General features: G+C 36.3%; 1 protein-coding gene and 1 non-coding gene across 2 annotated transcripts in view; one reads left to right on the forward strand and one right to left on the reverse strand.

The window, feature by feature from the left end:
* Positions 1-16,787, forward strand: part of ERC1 (ELKS/RAB6-interacting/CAST family member 1) — a 541,536-nt gene that overhangs the window by 200,851 nt on the left and 323,898 nt on the right. Inside the window, exon 12 of the mRNA XM_004381205.2 lies at positions 6,910-7,103. Coding sequence (XP_004381262.1) covers positions 6,910-7,103 — 194 coding nt within the window. The remainder of the gene's footprint in view (positions 1-6,909; positions 7,104-16,787) is intronic.
* Positions 12,934-13,043, reverse strand: LOC111821403 (U6 spliceosomal RNA). The gene has a single exon (XR_002824836.1). It is a non-coding gene; the product is annotated as a U6 spliceosomal RNA (small nuclear RNA).

Raw genomic sequence — 16,787 nt, forward strand, 5'->3', positions numbered from 1 at the left:
ACGGGGCTGTCCACTCCCAGGCTGAACAGTGAACCTCGGAGGTAACTTCACCACTGAGCTAAAAGGGTGTCTGGGGGCCATACTCTTGGGGTTTAAAGTTACTTTTTGAATAAATAAGAAAGTACTTTTATTAAGATTGGAGCCCTGGTGGTGCAGTGGTTAAGAGTTAAGCTGTTAACCAAAAGGTCAGCAGTTCGAATCCACCAGCCGGTCCTGGGAAAACCTATGGGGCAGTTCTCTATCCTGTAGGGTTGCTATGAGTTGGAATTGACTTGACGGCAACTGGTTTTTTAAATTAAGATTAAGGATTTCAGTTATAACCAATTCAAATTTGATAATTGGCTTTTTCTTCCTCATTGAAAGATGAGGGACATGTTCCATCTAACAGCTGAATATTGAAGATGAAATTGTTAGCTATATTTAGGTTTCTTTCAGCTGTAACACACTGCTGCTATACTTGGAGCACTATTAGTGTGGTGGTAAGGTGTGAGGGAGGGGAAGCTTTCTATCATTTTAAGATGAAATCTCAGTCTTTTATGGGCCTGTGTTCCTGGCTGTGATCTTCACAAGCCTTTCTTAGCTTTTGTCCTGCGTTAGGTGATACAGGAATGCTAGCAGGGGCCAGAGTGGGAGAAATGCCCTTCCCTCAGGTAGGATAAAGCTCAGGTAAAGTCTTTCCCTCTGAAAGAATGAGTGCTCTAGGCATATTTCACCTTGGTTACTCTTCCCCTCCCCCTGCCGGAGTGATGTGTAGGGATCTTTCTCAGCCTTTTACCTTAAGATCCTGGTAAGGTTCCTGGAGGTAAAACCCATGAAAATGTGAGGGGGCATCCCCTAAAACTCTGGCCTCCAGGAGTTTCTCACTCTCAGTCTATCCATACTCACCTTCCAGCAGTTCTTGAAAATTACTGTGTAAGTTTTCTTACCAGCAGCTTCTGCTGTAGGTAAGCACATCTCAGCTGTGACTCTCTGGATTTGCCCGTCTCTTTTGATTTTGGGGTGGCAGGTTGCTCTGTAACCTCAGTTCTCTGATAGGTCCAAGAAAAGTCATTAATTTTCAGTTTGCTTAGCCTTTTCTTTTACCTCTATTGGAAAGGAAAACCTTTGACTTCAGAAATGCCCTTCTTAGAATACATGAGAGCATGTATGTTGAGTTTCAAGAATGAGGGAAGAGGTAGTAAAATATAAGTCTCAGAACAATTATTAAATATCCTATTTCAGATTTTATCTCATTCTAGTAGATAAATACTTCCCTAGCGTTATTGTATTTTAAAAGTGGGACAAATATTGTATCAATTTTTTATTCCCTACAATTTTAATTCTTCTTAGCAGATCATTTGGCCTAGAATTTTGTTATCTTCGTCTTACATATTTGCAGTAGTTTTTTTGCTTTATTGCTTATTTGTAGATTTACATGAAGTAATATTTGGGATATTTTCCTCTTGCTGAAAACCATAACTGGCCTGAGGTTAGTGTTCTAACTTATATCTCTTCAAAAGACTGCTTATCATTTGAAAATTTCAAAGTAAATTTCTTGTCTATTTATGTATGACTGGTGTTGAAATAATGATAAATTGAAGTCATTTTTTACCTGTTTATAGCTTAAGAGTTTATATTCTGTACGGAGTGTTGATATTCTGTGTCTTCAGCATAAGATAACAACCTTGGAATTACTAAGGAAAGGTGGAAAACTCAACTTTTGAGTTATCAGAATTTAAAAAAATGCTGAATATGCTATTTTTCTTTTTTTTTCACTGGAAAGAAATCTCTATTTCTTGTCTCTAGTTTTGGTTTTTTGTTGTTGTTGGTTTGATTGAATTTTTTTTTTTTAAACTGTATTTTTTAACCTTTTTACCTTTCTTTTTCTAGCTTGTCCTTCTCCTAAACCATTTCCTTCTTCTTTTCGCCCTGATTCTTCTCTTCCTTTAGCATCATGAAATGATGTTAGCTCACCCATCCAAGTTAGTATGTCACCTGGCAAAATGGTGCCATAAAGTCCAGGTTGATTTTTTTTTTTTTCTTCTTTATGTTGCACAAATGCCTTTTTACTATTCTGTAGAAGAGTGAATACACTTGATCTTCTCATCTCTTTCTTTCTCAAGTAGGAATTCTTTTTTTGAATGACTCCTTTGTAAAGTATGTTGGAGGTGAATGTAAATTGGAGAAGTTTCTGTGAGACCAAAAAAGTCTTTTCCAAACTAGGAAATGTTTGCATTTCTTCTACTTTTGCTTTGTTTTGTTCTGTGGTGGGGTAATTTATTCAAGGCCACCTGCCTCTCTTTCTTTTTGCTTTTACCATGTTGTAACTTTTTAGGCACATTAATTAAGGGTAGAATTTTTTTAACACGTTAAAAAAAAAAAAAAGATTCTGCCAATAAAGTCTCCTCTAAAGGCCACTCTGGTGGCTCAGTGGTTAAAGTACTTGGCTACTAACCAGAAGGTTGGTGGTTCAAACCCACCAGCCACTCCATGGGAGAAAGATGTGGCAGTCTGTTTCCCTAAAGATTTACAGCCTTGGAAACCCTACGGGGCAGTTCTACTCTGTCCTGTAGGGTCGCTATGAGTTGGAATTGACTTGATAGCAGTGGTTTTTTTGTTGGTTTGTTTTTTTGAGTAAAGGCCACTCTTAGCAGCTGTGGATTTTCACAGCTGATGAAGCCTTAAACAGAAGAACTTGGCAAAGGATATAATATTAGAAAGTATAGTCCTTATTTTCACAAAGTATTTAGCACAATTTACATAAACATTTCTCAGTTGCTCAAGGTACTTTGCGTCAGAGCTTTTCTCAGTATTCCCTAAGTATACATGTATTTTCCCTTCATTATTTTCAAACTGTTTTAAGAGACTAACTATGTTTTATTGTTTGTTGAATGAGGAAAAATAGAACATTTTAGCCTTTATCTTTTTATTAAATATATTATACATGCATGGCTTTAGAGATTCAGGAGAAAAAGCCTTGAAAATTAGTTTTTAATTATTGAAACTTCTTTGTATTCCAGAATGCATTGAAGGTATTAGCTACCATTTGCAACAGGATCCTGAGTAAAAATTCCTTTCTTAGTTCTAAGTGTGGCTGTTGATTTCTGACTTCATTTGTTTGTCCCATATTATCTTGTAAAATCCCAAATCCTTACACAGGGAGGTAGCTGGGTGGTAGTAGCTATTTTCTTAACCTAACTCCATTTTTATGGTATCATACTTGTAGTATCTGCATGATTCTGTATGCTTAGGGCTATGTGACTCACACATGTTTGGTAAAGCAGTATGTAGGAGAAGGAAGAGGAAGTCAGGGTGTAATGGGAAGCAGGTCTCAGCCTTGGTGCCTGCTGTAGTAAGATCAGCAGTGAATGTCTGATGATGCCTTTTGATGTTATCTTGGAGAGATCAGTAGCAGTCTAACGTCATGTTAGCACATCTTACTGGACTCCGAACATCTCTTGGCTTATAATAGTTTTTGGTACAATAATGAATATTCAGAAGCCTAATAGTTTAAAAAAAAAACTATTTGGAATTAAAGATAATTATTTCTCCATGTTTTATTAGTCTTTTGTCTGTATAATATTTAAGTAGAGAAACCTTAAAAAATGAAGACTAGCTATTAAATTTTTTTTCATCTGGACTATAAAACTAATTTGGTCAGAAATTATATTCTTTAATTGACTATTAAAATAACTTGGCTTTCCTTGGCTCTTTACAGTTGACTTTCATCAACACTGAAAATTGTATAACAGCCTTCAGTACTGTTACACATTCTCAATTTTTTTCTGTAGTGATCCAGAAATGGATTATATTCAGTGGACCATGTTCTATCTGTTAATCTTTATAAATGAGGTTAAGACAAAAGCTGGGCCAGTAGTAATAAATTTGTTACCTACTGTATTCAAAGAGGATTATAGGAATTATCTCACTGAATCCTTAATGCTTCTGTAAGGTTGATATTACCTCTATTTTACAGATGAGAAAACTGAGGCTGAGATAAATTAAGTAACATTCCCAGAGGTGCATAATTATCAAATTTTGGAGCCAGGGTTTGATCTCCAGTCTGTCAGATTTTAAAATTTTTGCCTTTTCTGTGCTAGTAGCATACTGCTGCTTTAGCAGCTATAGCTATAGTTGGAGGAAATAGAAACTTAGAGTTAAATAAAGTAAAAATTAATTGCAGGCTTTTACAGCTTATGTACAGATAACATTTAGAGATAGATTATGGCCTCTAAGATAGTATTTTCATTACCTGTGTTATATTGTCTCTAATTATAAATAGATGTTATATAATTTAGTTTGTAAATTGATTAATTACAATGTAGATTGCATTTTTCTGTACAACCACTGTACTGGTGGTTTGTGCTCCAGGCCACCTATAAAATCATATAAACTCAGGTCCATGTGGCAAAGAATGGGACCAAAACCAACACTAATTTGCCAGGCATAGGAATGAGCCACCTTGAGGTTACATCCTGTAGCCCCAGTCAGGCCTTCAGATGACTGTAGTCCTGGCCAGTATCTTCACTGCAACTTCTCAGTGTCATGAGAGACCCTGAGACAGTATATAGAAAAATAATTTTGAGCACATACTTGTTTCTACAAGAGAAAGTCTTCCTAAAAATTACTCCTGGGGAAGGTGATGAAAGCATGATTTAAAATGGAAGCTATACAAGAAAGAAAGATGATGAATGTAATGAATATGGGAAATTATTCTTTCATCTTAATCTTGATAGAGCTCACCTCGGCGTGAAATTCTCTGAACCTAACCAATATGGGAAAGCCCTCCAATATAAGAAAACCCTTATGAAAATCAGAGAATTCAAACTGAAAAGAAACTCAGTAAATGTACCATATGTGGAAAACGTTTTCAAAAAGCAAACTTTTGTCGTACTACGGAGAACTCATAATGGAGATAAACTTTGTAGATGTTGTAAATGTACAAAAGACCTCACCTACAAGTCAGCCCTCATTGCACACTAGAGCAGGCCTTTCAATGTTGTGATTATGGAATACCTTTATCCAGAAGGCACCCCAAATTAAACATCTACCTGATGTTTAATTCATATAGGAGAGATACTCTGTGAATGCAGAGAGGTAGGAAAGCCTTCAGAGGGAAGACATCTCTCATTAAACATCAGAAATATCATGCAGGAGATGAAACCTAAGAGTACACTTGAAAATGAGATTGACTTCATCTGTACTTAGACTCATTAGTCTATGTATCAGAGAATTCATCCTTGTTAATCTAATAAATATCTGAAAGCCTTCTGATAAAAAGCAATAAATGTGATAAATTCTTCATCCAGGGGTCAAAATACAGTGTATATCAAAGAATACATAAAGGGGTTAAACTATGAATATAGTGAATGTGATAAATTTATGTTAAAGATAAACCATCAGTTTAATGAGTTGGAAGTCCATGTTTCCACAGAAATTTATTATGAGAGAAATCATGTTCCACGTATGATAGGCATTTTTGGAAAAAATTGCAGAAGAAACAAGCATTCAATTATAAAGTGTATACATATTCATTGTGGAGTAGAGTATAAAGCTTTTGAAAGTATAAATACATGGAATAATCAGGAGAACAGAGTAATAAACACATCATATTTACCTTTCCTGGGACATAATCCCATGTTAATTCTTACATAGATTGCTCCCTAAGTAGATTAGGTTGAAAGAGGATGAGCTCACAAGATCCTTGTAGAAAAGGAGCTCAAGCAGGACACCTTACACATGCTATTTGTCCATCTTTAGTGCGAAAATACAAATTCTGTAAGAAGAAGAGTATAGTAACTTCTGGCATAACTTGGTCACACTTTTATACTATTCCTCTTAAGGAGTAAGAGGCCACCTTTGGGACCATAGGAGATTCAGTATTTGCAGAAAATTTCCCAGAATAGCAGTATTGATTAAAATAATGAAAAGTAAGAAGCAGCCTGAATATCTAACGATAGATAATTAATTAAATATTGATATGTGCATAGATGGACTAAATAGCCATTAACAATTATCTTTTTATATTGTGCTTAAGAGTACTAGGAAATATTCATGGCAAGCTAAGTGAAAAAAACAGATTATAAAATTGTGCTGTATTACCTATGTTTTAAAATAAAATACATAGGAAGAATCTGCATCATTATGCCTTTAGTATCTCTGGGTGGTGGGAATTTAAGCAGTTTTTTAATTGGTAAAATATGTATAGAAATATCTATACATTTATTTTTGTTTGTTTTAGAAATATATGTATCTATCTCATATGTTTGGAGAGAAAGAGAAACAGACATAGACAGAAAAAAGCAAGGAAGGAAATACACTCCAAAGTATAGTAGTAATTATATTTGGGTTTTGGAATTATTGGTGAAATTTTAATTCATCTTTGATTAATCTCAGAATCAATAAACTCTCATTTTGTTCACTTTTAAATCATTAATAAAACACTGCTTCCTTTTTTCATTTTGATTATTTTTTATATGGGATTATCCAGATAGGCGCTGGATAATGAAGTGAGTATTACTGTGAAATAAAATATTACTGTACAAACATTTTTTTAAAAAAATGCAATAAATAAAAAGTATAACTAAAAGCAGTATAACATTCCAAGGTGTTTATGTATAGATAAATGTGCTCTTCAGTGTCATCTTGGGAGGACCTACATATTCTCTAGAAGCTTATAATAGTATGATCGTAAGCTTTATGTTCTAAATTATTTTTTAATCTTTTTATTACCAATATTAATATTTGTAATAGTTAAACTCACTTCATTTAGTTTAGGAAGGGTAAAATAATCTGAAGTTTTACACTGTTGAAAATAGATATTTGATAATAACTCAGTTTAAATTGGAATATAAGACAATTCCTTGAGACATGGTTTGCCAATTGTCACTGTGTGTGTGTCTGATAGAATTTGAACACTTTTATTTGTAGGCACATGAGGCAACACTGGAAGCCAGAGCTAGTCCAGAGATGAGTGACCGAATACAGCAGTTGGAGAGAGAGATTACTAGGTACAAAGATGAATCCAGCAAGGCGCAGGCAGAAGTTGACCGTCTCTTGGAAATCTTGAAGGAGGTGGAAAATGAGAAGAATGATAAAGATAAGAAGATAGCTGAATTAGAAAGGTAAGGAAAGGGAAGCTAAACGGGGACACACTAGGTTAGAAATGTTAAGGTATGATTTTAAAACTGTACTTTGGGGGGCATACTTTTTCAATATATGTGCCTCTGAATTTAGGTTCTTGAGTGCTTGGTGTTACTTTATTATTTACTTTTTATTCTAAGTAAGTGCGGATTCTTTTGTTGTAGTCTTTAAGAAGCAACATGGAATGGGAATAAATTGGGGAGTTACAGACTTCAATATTACTGATTGGCAGAAGAGAAAGTGTTCAGTGATTAAGAAATTAAAGCTTTCTGCTGGCTAATCAAGAGAGTTCGAATAGTTTATCTATCTATCTATCTGTCTATCTATCTATCTAATCTATCTAATGAGCAAATGAGCCTCAAATTCAAGGAGTTAATATTTTATCATCAGTTCAGACCTTACTTGTTGAGCTGATGCTCCTTTGGGCTATGAATATTTTGGTTTTTCAGAATTTATATTGTGAAGAAGCAGGCTATTACATCAGTACATACATCAAAATTAGAAGAAGGAGCAACATTTTTGAGGTCAGTGTAGGAGACTTGGATGTGATTTTTATGGCGCTCTGACTTTGAATTCTTCAAAATGAGCTATGTTTGAGCAGCTTCAATGAGGCAGCTTTCAGAATTTTCTCGGTCTTGTTTTTTTTTTTTTAAGAGTGTTTTATGCTAAAGACCAGGCATATGTCTCTTGACCTCTCTTGACAGTTTCCACCATATATTTGATATAAATTCACAAGTACATAGAAACAGCTCTTCCAGTAGAACTTCGTTAAAAAGAGGCTAATCACCCACAGTCTTCTGAACACTCAGAAGGACTGACTATGACAGAATGAAGTCACTATTCTGTATGGTTGCTGGGAGCAACTTGATCCTTAAGAATGATTTATATTCATGCTCTTGAAGGTTGAAGAAATGTTAGACTCCTTCTTCCATAAACTGTTCACTGAGTTATAAATTTGGGGAGTTATTGGTAGACCTCAGTACTTTCCAATAGAAGTTATTATTTTCTTCTGTTACATACCCATAGAATTTTGCTTTTCAAGAAATCAACAAACTCTAACCCTCATAATTCTCCTTCACTGAATAGCATGGGTTGATTACTTTCTCACTTATTTCCTTTTATTTTGATATTAACTCTGTTTATTTTTCCCAGTTCTGGATAAGATACATGGAACTGTACCTTTAAATTAGAATTAACAAATTACCAGAGTCCTAAAATTAGATTATGTGCATTTTTGTATGCCTTCGTCCATCTTTGTACTGTACCCCCCCCCCCCAAACACACACATGCAAACATGCTTGTATGAATACATACCTCTCTTTTGTATGGGCCTGAGATTTTAAAATGGGGTACTTCTGAGTACACTTCAGAGAGGAAATTTCTTTAGAAAGTTCATTTTTGGGTTTGATTTCTTATATGGGAAATCTGCATTTGTAATTGTCTGCTTTTCCAGGCAGCTTACTTGAAAACGTTTTTGATTAATTTTTGGCCCCAATACTAATTTCGTGAGATGGATATGATTTGAAGGAGAATAGGAAATAGGACTAAATCTATATTTGATATGCTAAGCACACCAAATAGCAGCTTTTTAAGCTACTGTATTTCTCATGTTTTGAGAAATAATTTTAAATGATCTATTCTTTCCACAGACTATAACTTGTAAGGTTGAGAAAGCACTGCATAGTTATCCCTCTGGTCATGTAAGGCTGTAGTTTTGTTTTAGGGTTTGACCCAAAGTTTTTTGGTTACTAAAAACAATCACAACAGCAGCAAAAAACAGTTTTCCAAGCTCAGTTTTTGCTACCAGCTTTGTAATTTGTTGTTCTGTAACATAGTTTAAGATATGAATAAATAATAGAATCATAGAATTTTACTTGTGAAAGAGACCTTAGAGATTTACCATGCATTTCATGAAAGAGGAAACCAAGAGTCAGAGAAGTTATTCCTGAAGTCAAACAGTGATTGACCAGTTAGTAGAATTGGTTTTATAATTCTTAGCTCAATTTTCTTTCTGTTCTAGCAATGTTAGTTATGGTCTTTTTCTTTTAGGATTTACTGGCAACTATTATTTGAAGCTTCGCTGTCCATGTGGGATTTATCTTTTTGGCCCATCTTGACCCCGTGTCTTAAATAAAAGTGGCCATAGTCAGTGTTATGACTTTCTAAGCTTAGAAACTAAGTTTTAATTTCCCTTATGCCTTTGAATGCCATTTTTATAAGCTGAGTACTGCTAATTCTAGGATATAACCAGTTCTTTATATGCCAAAGAACATCTGGGATTATATTACACATTTTGTTCCCAGATTTAGTATTGAGGTGCATGTGTGTGGCTGTTGTGTTTCTTACTAACCGTTTGCTTCTTGTGTTGCCATTCCTCTGTTTCCTTCGTGTGGGTGTCTGTCTCCCTGTAATTTATCATTTGAGTTTCTTCACCTTTGTTTTCATTTGTTTTATCATGGTCCTGTTCCATTGGCGCTCTGGTCTTTCTCTGTGTGTTTATCTGTGTGTGTCCCATTTACCCTGGCCATGCTGTTTCTCAGAAAGCCAGTCTCCCGCAAATTGTACCCTCCACGCCAGGTTTCTGTCCCTGCACCGTCTGGGGGGTTTATTTGGGACTTCCTGGGAAAGTGAGTGTTACGTAAGGCTACAGTTTTATGCTGGAGTGAATTGCTACTGCTGCTGTTGCTGCTCCTGGGGCTTGCTTGGAATTTTGCTTGATAAGAATTAAAGAACAGCCAGTTATTTGTAACCTTGAACTGCACGTTGTAGGTACACTGCTTATGGATAAAACCAGTCTGTGTTCTCTCTGGTAAGGTTGTGATATTACTGATTATAATTGTGTTAGTCTTTGCTTTTAGCCCATCTTTTATCTGATTGTTTGTATGCTGGAATATTCTTTAAGTAGCCCCTTAAATAATGCAACTGTAGTGCCACATGTAATTCAGCATGCATAATTAATTTCTAAGGTTCAACAACTTTCAAAGTGCAAAAATAAAAGGAGAATGTTATAATCATTGAACTAAAGGAAATTCTTAGTATTCTTAGCACTTCATAATACTTCTTATGTAAAGATCCCTAATATTAAAGGGCTTAGATTATATTGTAAAGAACTTCCCAACTTATTCTTATGACCTAGAGAAAAATGAGTAGTCTCTTCCTATACTGGCTTTTACAGAATAATAAAAAACAAAACCCACCTAGTTGCTGTTGAGTCGACTCCGACTCATGGTGACCTATAGTTCCTATTAGAAGATAATTTAGTGTTGTACCACTGTCTTGACCTGCTGCAATTTTTAAAAGAAGATAATGTAAGTCAATCCATACATCTACAAATATAAAGTATTTTTGCCAATTAAATCCAAGAACTACTACTTCTAAATTCATATTCTATACTGTGATGTCTATCAATTTGAGTTCAGCCAGAGAAGCAGGACCAGTAGGAGGTAACCATATATAAAGAGACTTATTACAAGGAATTGGCTTACACGATCATGGAGGCTGGCTAAGCAAGTCTAAAATTCACAGGGCAGGTGGCTGTCAAGAAGGGAAGATCACTGGAAGCCTTCATCTTTAGTGAGAACAGCAGCACAATTGGAAGAGCGTAGTCAATGTCACTGAACTGTGCATGTAGAAATTTTTGAAATGGTGTATCTTTGGCTATGTGTATTTTCACCAAAAAAAAAGGTTGAGAAGTTAGAGGGTTGACATGTTGTGGGGTTGTTAACCAATGCATAAAACAATATGTGTACTACTGTTTCATAAGAAACTATTTGTTCTGTAAGCCTTCACCTGAAGTAGAATAAAAAGGAAAAGAAAAGGAAAAAAAAAAGGTCGAGAAGGGAGAGGATTGACATGTTGTGGGGTTGTTAACCAATGTCATAAAACAATATGTGTACTACTGTTTCATGAGAAACTATTTGTTCTGTAAGCCTTCACCTGAAGTACAATAAAAAAAAAGAGGGAAAGAAGGGAGGATCATGAGTAGGATCGAGCTCCATAGGCACAGGCCAAGGCTGTGGTCCACAGGCAGAATTTCTACTCTCCCTTGGAAAAACCTCAGTCCTGCTTTTAAGGCTTTCTAAAGGATTCAGTTGGGCCCATTCAGATTATCTAAAATAATCTCCCTTACTTAAACTGATTAGGGGCTTTAAGTATATTTACAAAATACCTCCACAGGGACACCTAGATTTGTGTTTGATTGAATAACTGGACACTGTAACCTAGTCAAGTTGACACTTCAAGAAAGTCATCACCAGAAGGGGCCACATAAACCAGAGACTCCATTAGCTGGAGACCAGAAGAACTAGATAGTGCCCGGCTATCACCAATGACCACCCTGACAGGGAACACAACACAAAATCCCTGACAGAGCAGGAGAAAAGTGGGGAGCAGAACTCAAATTCTAGTAAAAAGACCAGAATTAGTGGTCTGACTGAGACTTGGAGGCAGCCCGGAAGACATGGCCCCTGGATGCTCTGTTAGCCCAGAACTAAAACCGTTCCTGAAGCCAGCTCTCAGACAAAGATTAGACTGGACTATGGGATACTCGTGAAGAGAGTGCCTCTTGGCTCAGGTAGATACATGAGACTGAATGGGCAGCTTCTGTCTGGAGGTGAGATGAGAAGGCAGAGAGGGTCAGGAGCTGGTTGAATGGACATGGGAAATGTGAGATGGAAAGGAGGAGTGTGCTGTCACATTATAGGGAGAGCAGCTAGGGTCACATAGCAATGTGTGTGTAAATTTTTTTTTTTAATTGTTTAGATGAAGTTTATGTGTGTATAAATTTTTGTATGAGAAACTGACTTGCACTGTAAACTTGCACTTAAAGCACAATTTTTTTTTAAAAAAAAGAAATCATCACCTGGTGGTTCTGGATAGTCTGTATGGAAAGAAAAAAAAAAAAATAAAGGAGCTGGAAATGTCCTTTATTGGAAATTTGTCTTCGAAAGTAAGCATATTAGAGTTTCTATTTAGATTCATAATAAATAGGCTTTTCCTTGGCATAATGTTTAAAATACTAAGAAACCAGAATAATAGAGGCTGATAGAATTTTGAGAGTAGCATCTTTGCAGACTCCTGAAAAAATTGTTTATTGTCTACTCTTTTAGTCATGCTGTCTCTTAGCTAAATACCCATGGCATGATGCTATACTGGAGCATTGTCCCCTATGCCATATGATGTGTTTTGCTTCATAATTTTGCTTCTGTATTTGCTTTGTTACCTTTTTTCTAAGATATAAATAGCTAATTAATCCACAGAGTTTGGTGTTTGCAGCAGGTATCTTCAGTTTTACTCTAATATGAGGTCATTTAGATTAGATTTAACATGCCATTCAGTAGCTTTTGTATTTAGAGAATGGCAACCATCTTCTGATTTTCATATAATTTAGGTGCAAAAAAAAAAAGGAGCAAGCTGCTGGCAGGTTGCCTTTGGTTGCTCAATGTTAGGAATTTTCAGTGATCTGAAGAATAATAGAATCTGTTATTGTGTGATCTAAAGAATTAATAAAAAACGTGGATTTATTATTATATTTCCTGGTTTATAAGTACTAGGATCGTTTTTTTTTTTTTTAATTGTGCTTTAGGTGTAAGTTTACAACTGAAATTAGTTTCTCATTCAGAAATTTATACACAAATTGTTTTGTGACATTGGTTGCAGTCCCCACAATGTGATAGCACGCTTCTCCTTTCCACCCCGGGTTCCCTATGTCCATTCATCTGTTCCTGTCCTTTCCTGCCTTCTCATCCTCTTTTTGGACAGGAGCTACCCGTTTGGTCTCCTGTGTTTGATTGAACTAAGAAGCAAATTCCTGAAAATATGGAACACTTTACGAATTTGTGGTGTGTCATCCTTGTGTAGGGGCCGTGCTAATGTTCTGTGTATTCTTCCAATTTTAGTATATGGGCTGCTGAAGCGAGCACAGGTACTAGGATTTTCATGGTTATAGATTTTATATTGGGGTGTGTTTTGAAATTTAACAGCAGGATTAACAGATGAGAAGAAAGAAAATACTTTTGAAGAAAAAATTTTGTTGTTGAGAATATACACAGAAAAATATACATCAATTCAGCCGTTTCCAAATGTACAATTCAGTGACATTGGTTACATTCTTGGAGTTGTGCAACCATTCTCACTCTCCTTTCCTGAGTTATTCCTCCCCCATTAACATAGCCCCACTGCCCGCTAAGGGTCCTATCTAATCTTTCGAATTGCTGTTGTCACTTTTTTCCCATATATATAGTTCTTATAATGTAATTTTTTAAATAGCTGTATTTGTTCATTTAAATTCCTCCTTCTTGCAGCACACATTTATTTATTTATTTTGGTGGGGGGAGGGTTCTTATATAGATTTTTGTTACACAGATAAGGAGGCTGAGGCCCAGATAAGTTAAATGACTAGTCAAATATCACAGAAGTAGTTGCTAACAGAGTTGTGCTTAACAATTCCAGTGCTGTCTCTTCTTTTTTTCTCCTTTTGAACCTCCTCTGTTCAGTTTTCGTTAATGAGCCTATTTCCTAGAAGGGGAGGATATAGATAGCTAGATAATTTAGGGGCTGTTCACTTAAGGGTCTTGCTGAGGCCAAAGGCTTTTCCCATGTACTGGAATTCCCTCTTAGAGAACAGGTACTTTGAACTGGCATCTGGGTCATTTTGCTGCCAGGTGCCAGTTTTTCCACATCTGTGATTCTTAATCCTTATTATCAGCTCACCTTGGTGCAAAGGGGTGCTTCTGGTTCCAGAAGACTAAGATTCCAGAAGTAGAGCAGCTGTTGTTTTCAGTATAGATGATGCTAATAGAGGCATTCTTGCACAGCGTATTCGATAGCTAGAAGCTCCACTGATGAGGTTTCAACTTCTTAAGGTCTGGTTGAGCCCTCCTGGGAAATAATACTTAGCATACCACAGGGGCTGGCCATCTGAATTATAGTGTGCCCCAAGAGGTAGTATCTTAGAGAAGGGACTTCTCGTTGAACTTTGGTCTCTTAATGGTTGGGAGATTATTTGGGTGGAAGGCACTAGTTCATTCTGGATCCTAAACTCTCATTTCAGGTCCTGGAACCTTAGTGTAGGTAAAGATGTAAAATAGAGAGGACAGGCCAGGATATGGTATTGCCTTTATGACTATTCTGAGGAAGACAGGAGAACTAGAGATCAGTTTGTTATATATATATATTTCTTGGGCCAGCCTTGTGAGTAATTATAAGGGAGGAAACTGTTTCTCCTCTTCTTTGCTAGCCATCTTTTCCAGACCTCATCTACAGCTATTAGTAATAGGCCGTTACATCATGATTAAACTTGAATTTTATGGGCTAGCAAGAAAACCTAACCAGTATTTATAATACTGTTTCCATGGGAACTACATTCTGAGTTATAAACAACTAGATTAATTTTAAAAGTGAGATATAGTCTATTCGTAAGATTTGGAGTTACTTTAGTTGATTTTTTTTAAAGCAAGGGTGTTCCCAGTTTGCTCAGAACTTAGGCCCAAAGTAGGTAGCCCTTTAGTTAATTGTCTGAACTGTTACTGCAGTAACTTTTAACCTTACCCTGGTGAGTGAGAGATGTCTGTACTTCTGTAGACCAAGATTAACATACTGACCTGAGCTTGAACACAAAGAATAGAGTCATTTTTCTATCATGTTGGGAGTGCTTTCTAATCTAGGGGTGTTATCATTTGTATGTGTGTATGTATAAGCAAAAGATAACTTTTCTGGTGGTATTTGGAGAAATTATGGAACACAGTTGCTGGCCTTAAACTTCATGGCTCATGGTTATGGCCTTTTGAGCTTTGAATTTGCTTTTAAAGATTTTTCTAGTTTCTGAAATTTTATGTAATGAACATGAGAAATGTATTTTTTCAAAAATTTTCTAAAATATGCTGGCAAGGTATATACCCAGAAGTCTTGAAAACAGGTTTTGAAACTAGTACCTATAGCAACATTATTCACAATAGCTAAAAGGTAGAAATGACTTAAGTGTCCATCAACAGATGAATGGATAAGCAAAATGTGGTATAAACCAAACCAAACCAAACCTGTTGTCGTCAAGCTGATTCTGACTCATAGCGACCCTATAGGACAGAGTAGAACTTCCCCATAGGGTGTCCAAAGAGCGGCCTGTGGATTTGAATTGCCCACCTTTTGGATAGCAGCCAAGCTCTTAACCACTGCACCACCAGGGCTCCAAATGTGGTATATACATATAAAAACCAAAAAATCAAACCCGTTGCTGATGACTTGATTCCAACTTGTAGCAACCCTATGGGACAGAGTAGAACCGCTCCATAGGGTTTCCAAGAAGCAGCTGGTGGATTCGAACTGCCGACCTTTTAGTTAGCAGCCGAGCTCTTAACTACCGTGCCATCGGGACCCTGGTGTATACATCTAATGGAATATTATTCAGCCATAAGCAGAAATTAAGTTCTGATATGTGCTATGACATTGTTGAACCTTGAAAGCATTATAACGATTGAAATAAGTCAGATACAAAAGGACAAACATTGTATGATCTCACTTACATGCAATATTTAGAGTAAGCAAATACATAGAGACAAAAGTTTATTATTAATTATGGAGGATGGGGGTGGTGGGGAGTTACTGCTAAAGGGATACTAATTTCTGTTTGGGGTGATGAACAGCTTTTGGAAATGGATAGTGGTGACGTTTGCACAACATAATGAATGTAATTAATGTCATTGAATCGTACACTTAAAAATGTTTAAAATGGAAATTTTTTTGTTATATATGTTTTATGACAATTAAAAAAAATGTGTTGGCAAACTTGAACTAGTTTACAGGACTGATAATGTCTAATTTTTGGTTCGATAGTCTCAGATCTATTAGCTCTCTGTTTTCTTGCAAAATGGAAGTCAAATTAGAAGATGCATGCTCTTTTTTATTTTTTTTATCTTTTATTGTACTTTAGGTGAAGGCTTACAGAACAAATAGGTTCTAATGAAACAGTCGTACACATATTGTTTTATGACATTGGTTAACAACCCCACAACATGTCAACCCTCTTACTTCTCAACCTTTTTTTTGGTGAAAATACATATAGCCAAAGATACACCATTTCAAAAATTTCTACATGCACAGTTCAGTGACATTGACTATGCTCTTCCAATTGTGCTGTTATTCTCACTTCAGATGAAGGCTTACAGTACAAAATAGTTTCTCATTTAACAGTTACTACAAATGTTGCCCTATGACAATGTTTCACAATCTCACAACACATCAACAATATCCTTACTCAACCTTGGGTTCCCTATCACCAGCTTCCTTGTCCCCTTCTGCTTTCTGGCCCTTGTCCCTGGACTGCTGTACCTCGTTAGTCTCATTTGGTTTTACGGGGCGGTCCACTCCCAGGCTGAACAGTGTACCTCGGAGATAACTTCACCACTGAGCTAAAAGGGTGTCTGGGGGCCATACTCTTGGGGTTTCTCCAGTCCCCTTTAGGCCAGTAAATCTGGTCTTCTTTTTTGAGAGTTAGAATTATGTTCTACATCCTTCTCCAGCTCTGTCCAGAGCCCTCTATTATGATCCTGGACAGAGCAGTCAGTGGTTGTAGCTGGGCACCATCTAGCTGTACTGGACTCAGTCCGGTGGAGGCCTTGGTAGCTGTGGACAAATAGTCCTTCGGACTAATCTTTTCCTTGTATCCTGTT

This window comes from Trichechus manatus, unplaced genomic scaffold (genome assembly GCF_000243295.1).
Source record: "Trichechus manatus latirostris isolate Lorelei unplaced genomic scaffold, TriManLat1.0 scaffold00081, whole genome shotgun sequence".
Lineage (NCBI taxonomy): Eukaryota > Metazoa > Chordata > Mammalia > Sirenia > Trichechidae > Trichechus > Trichechus manatus.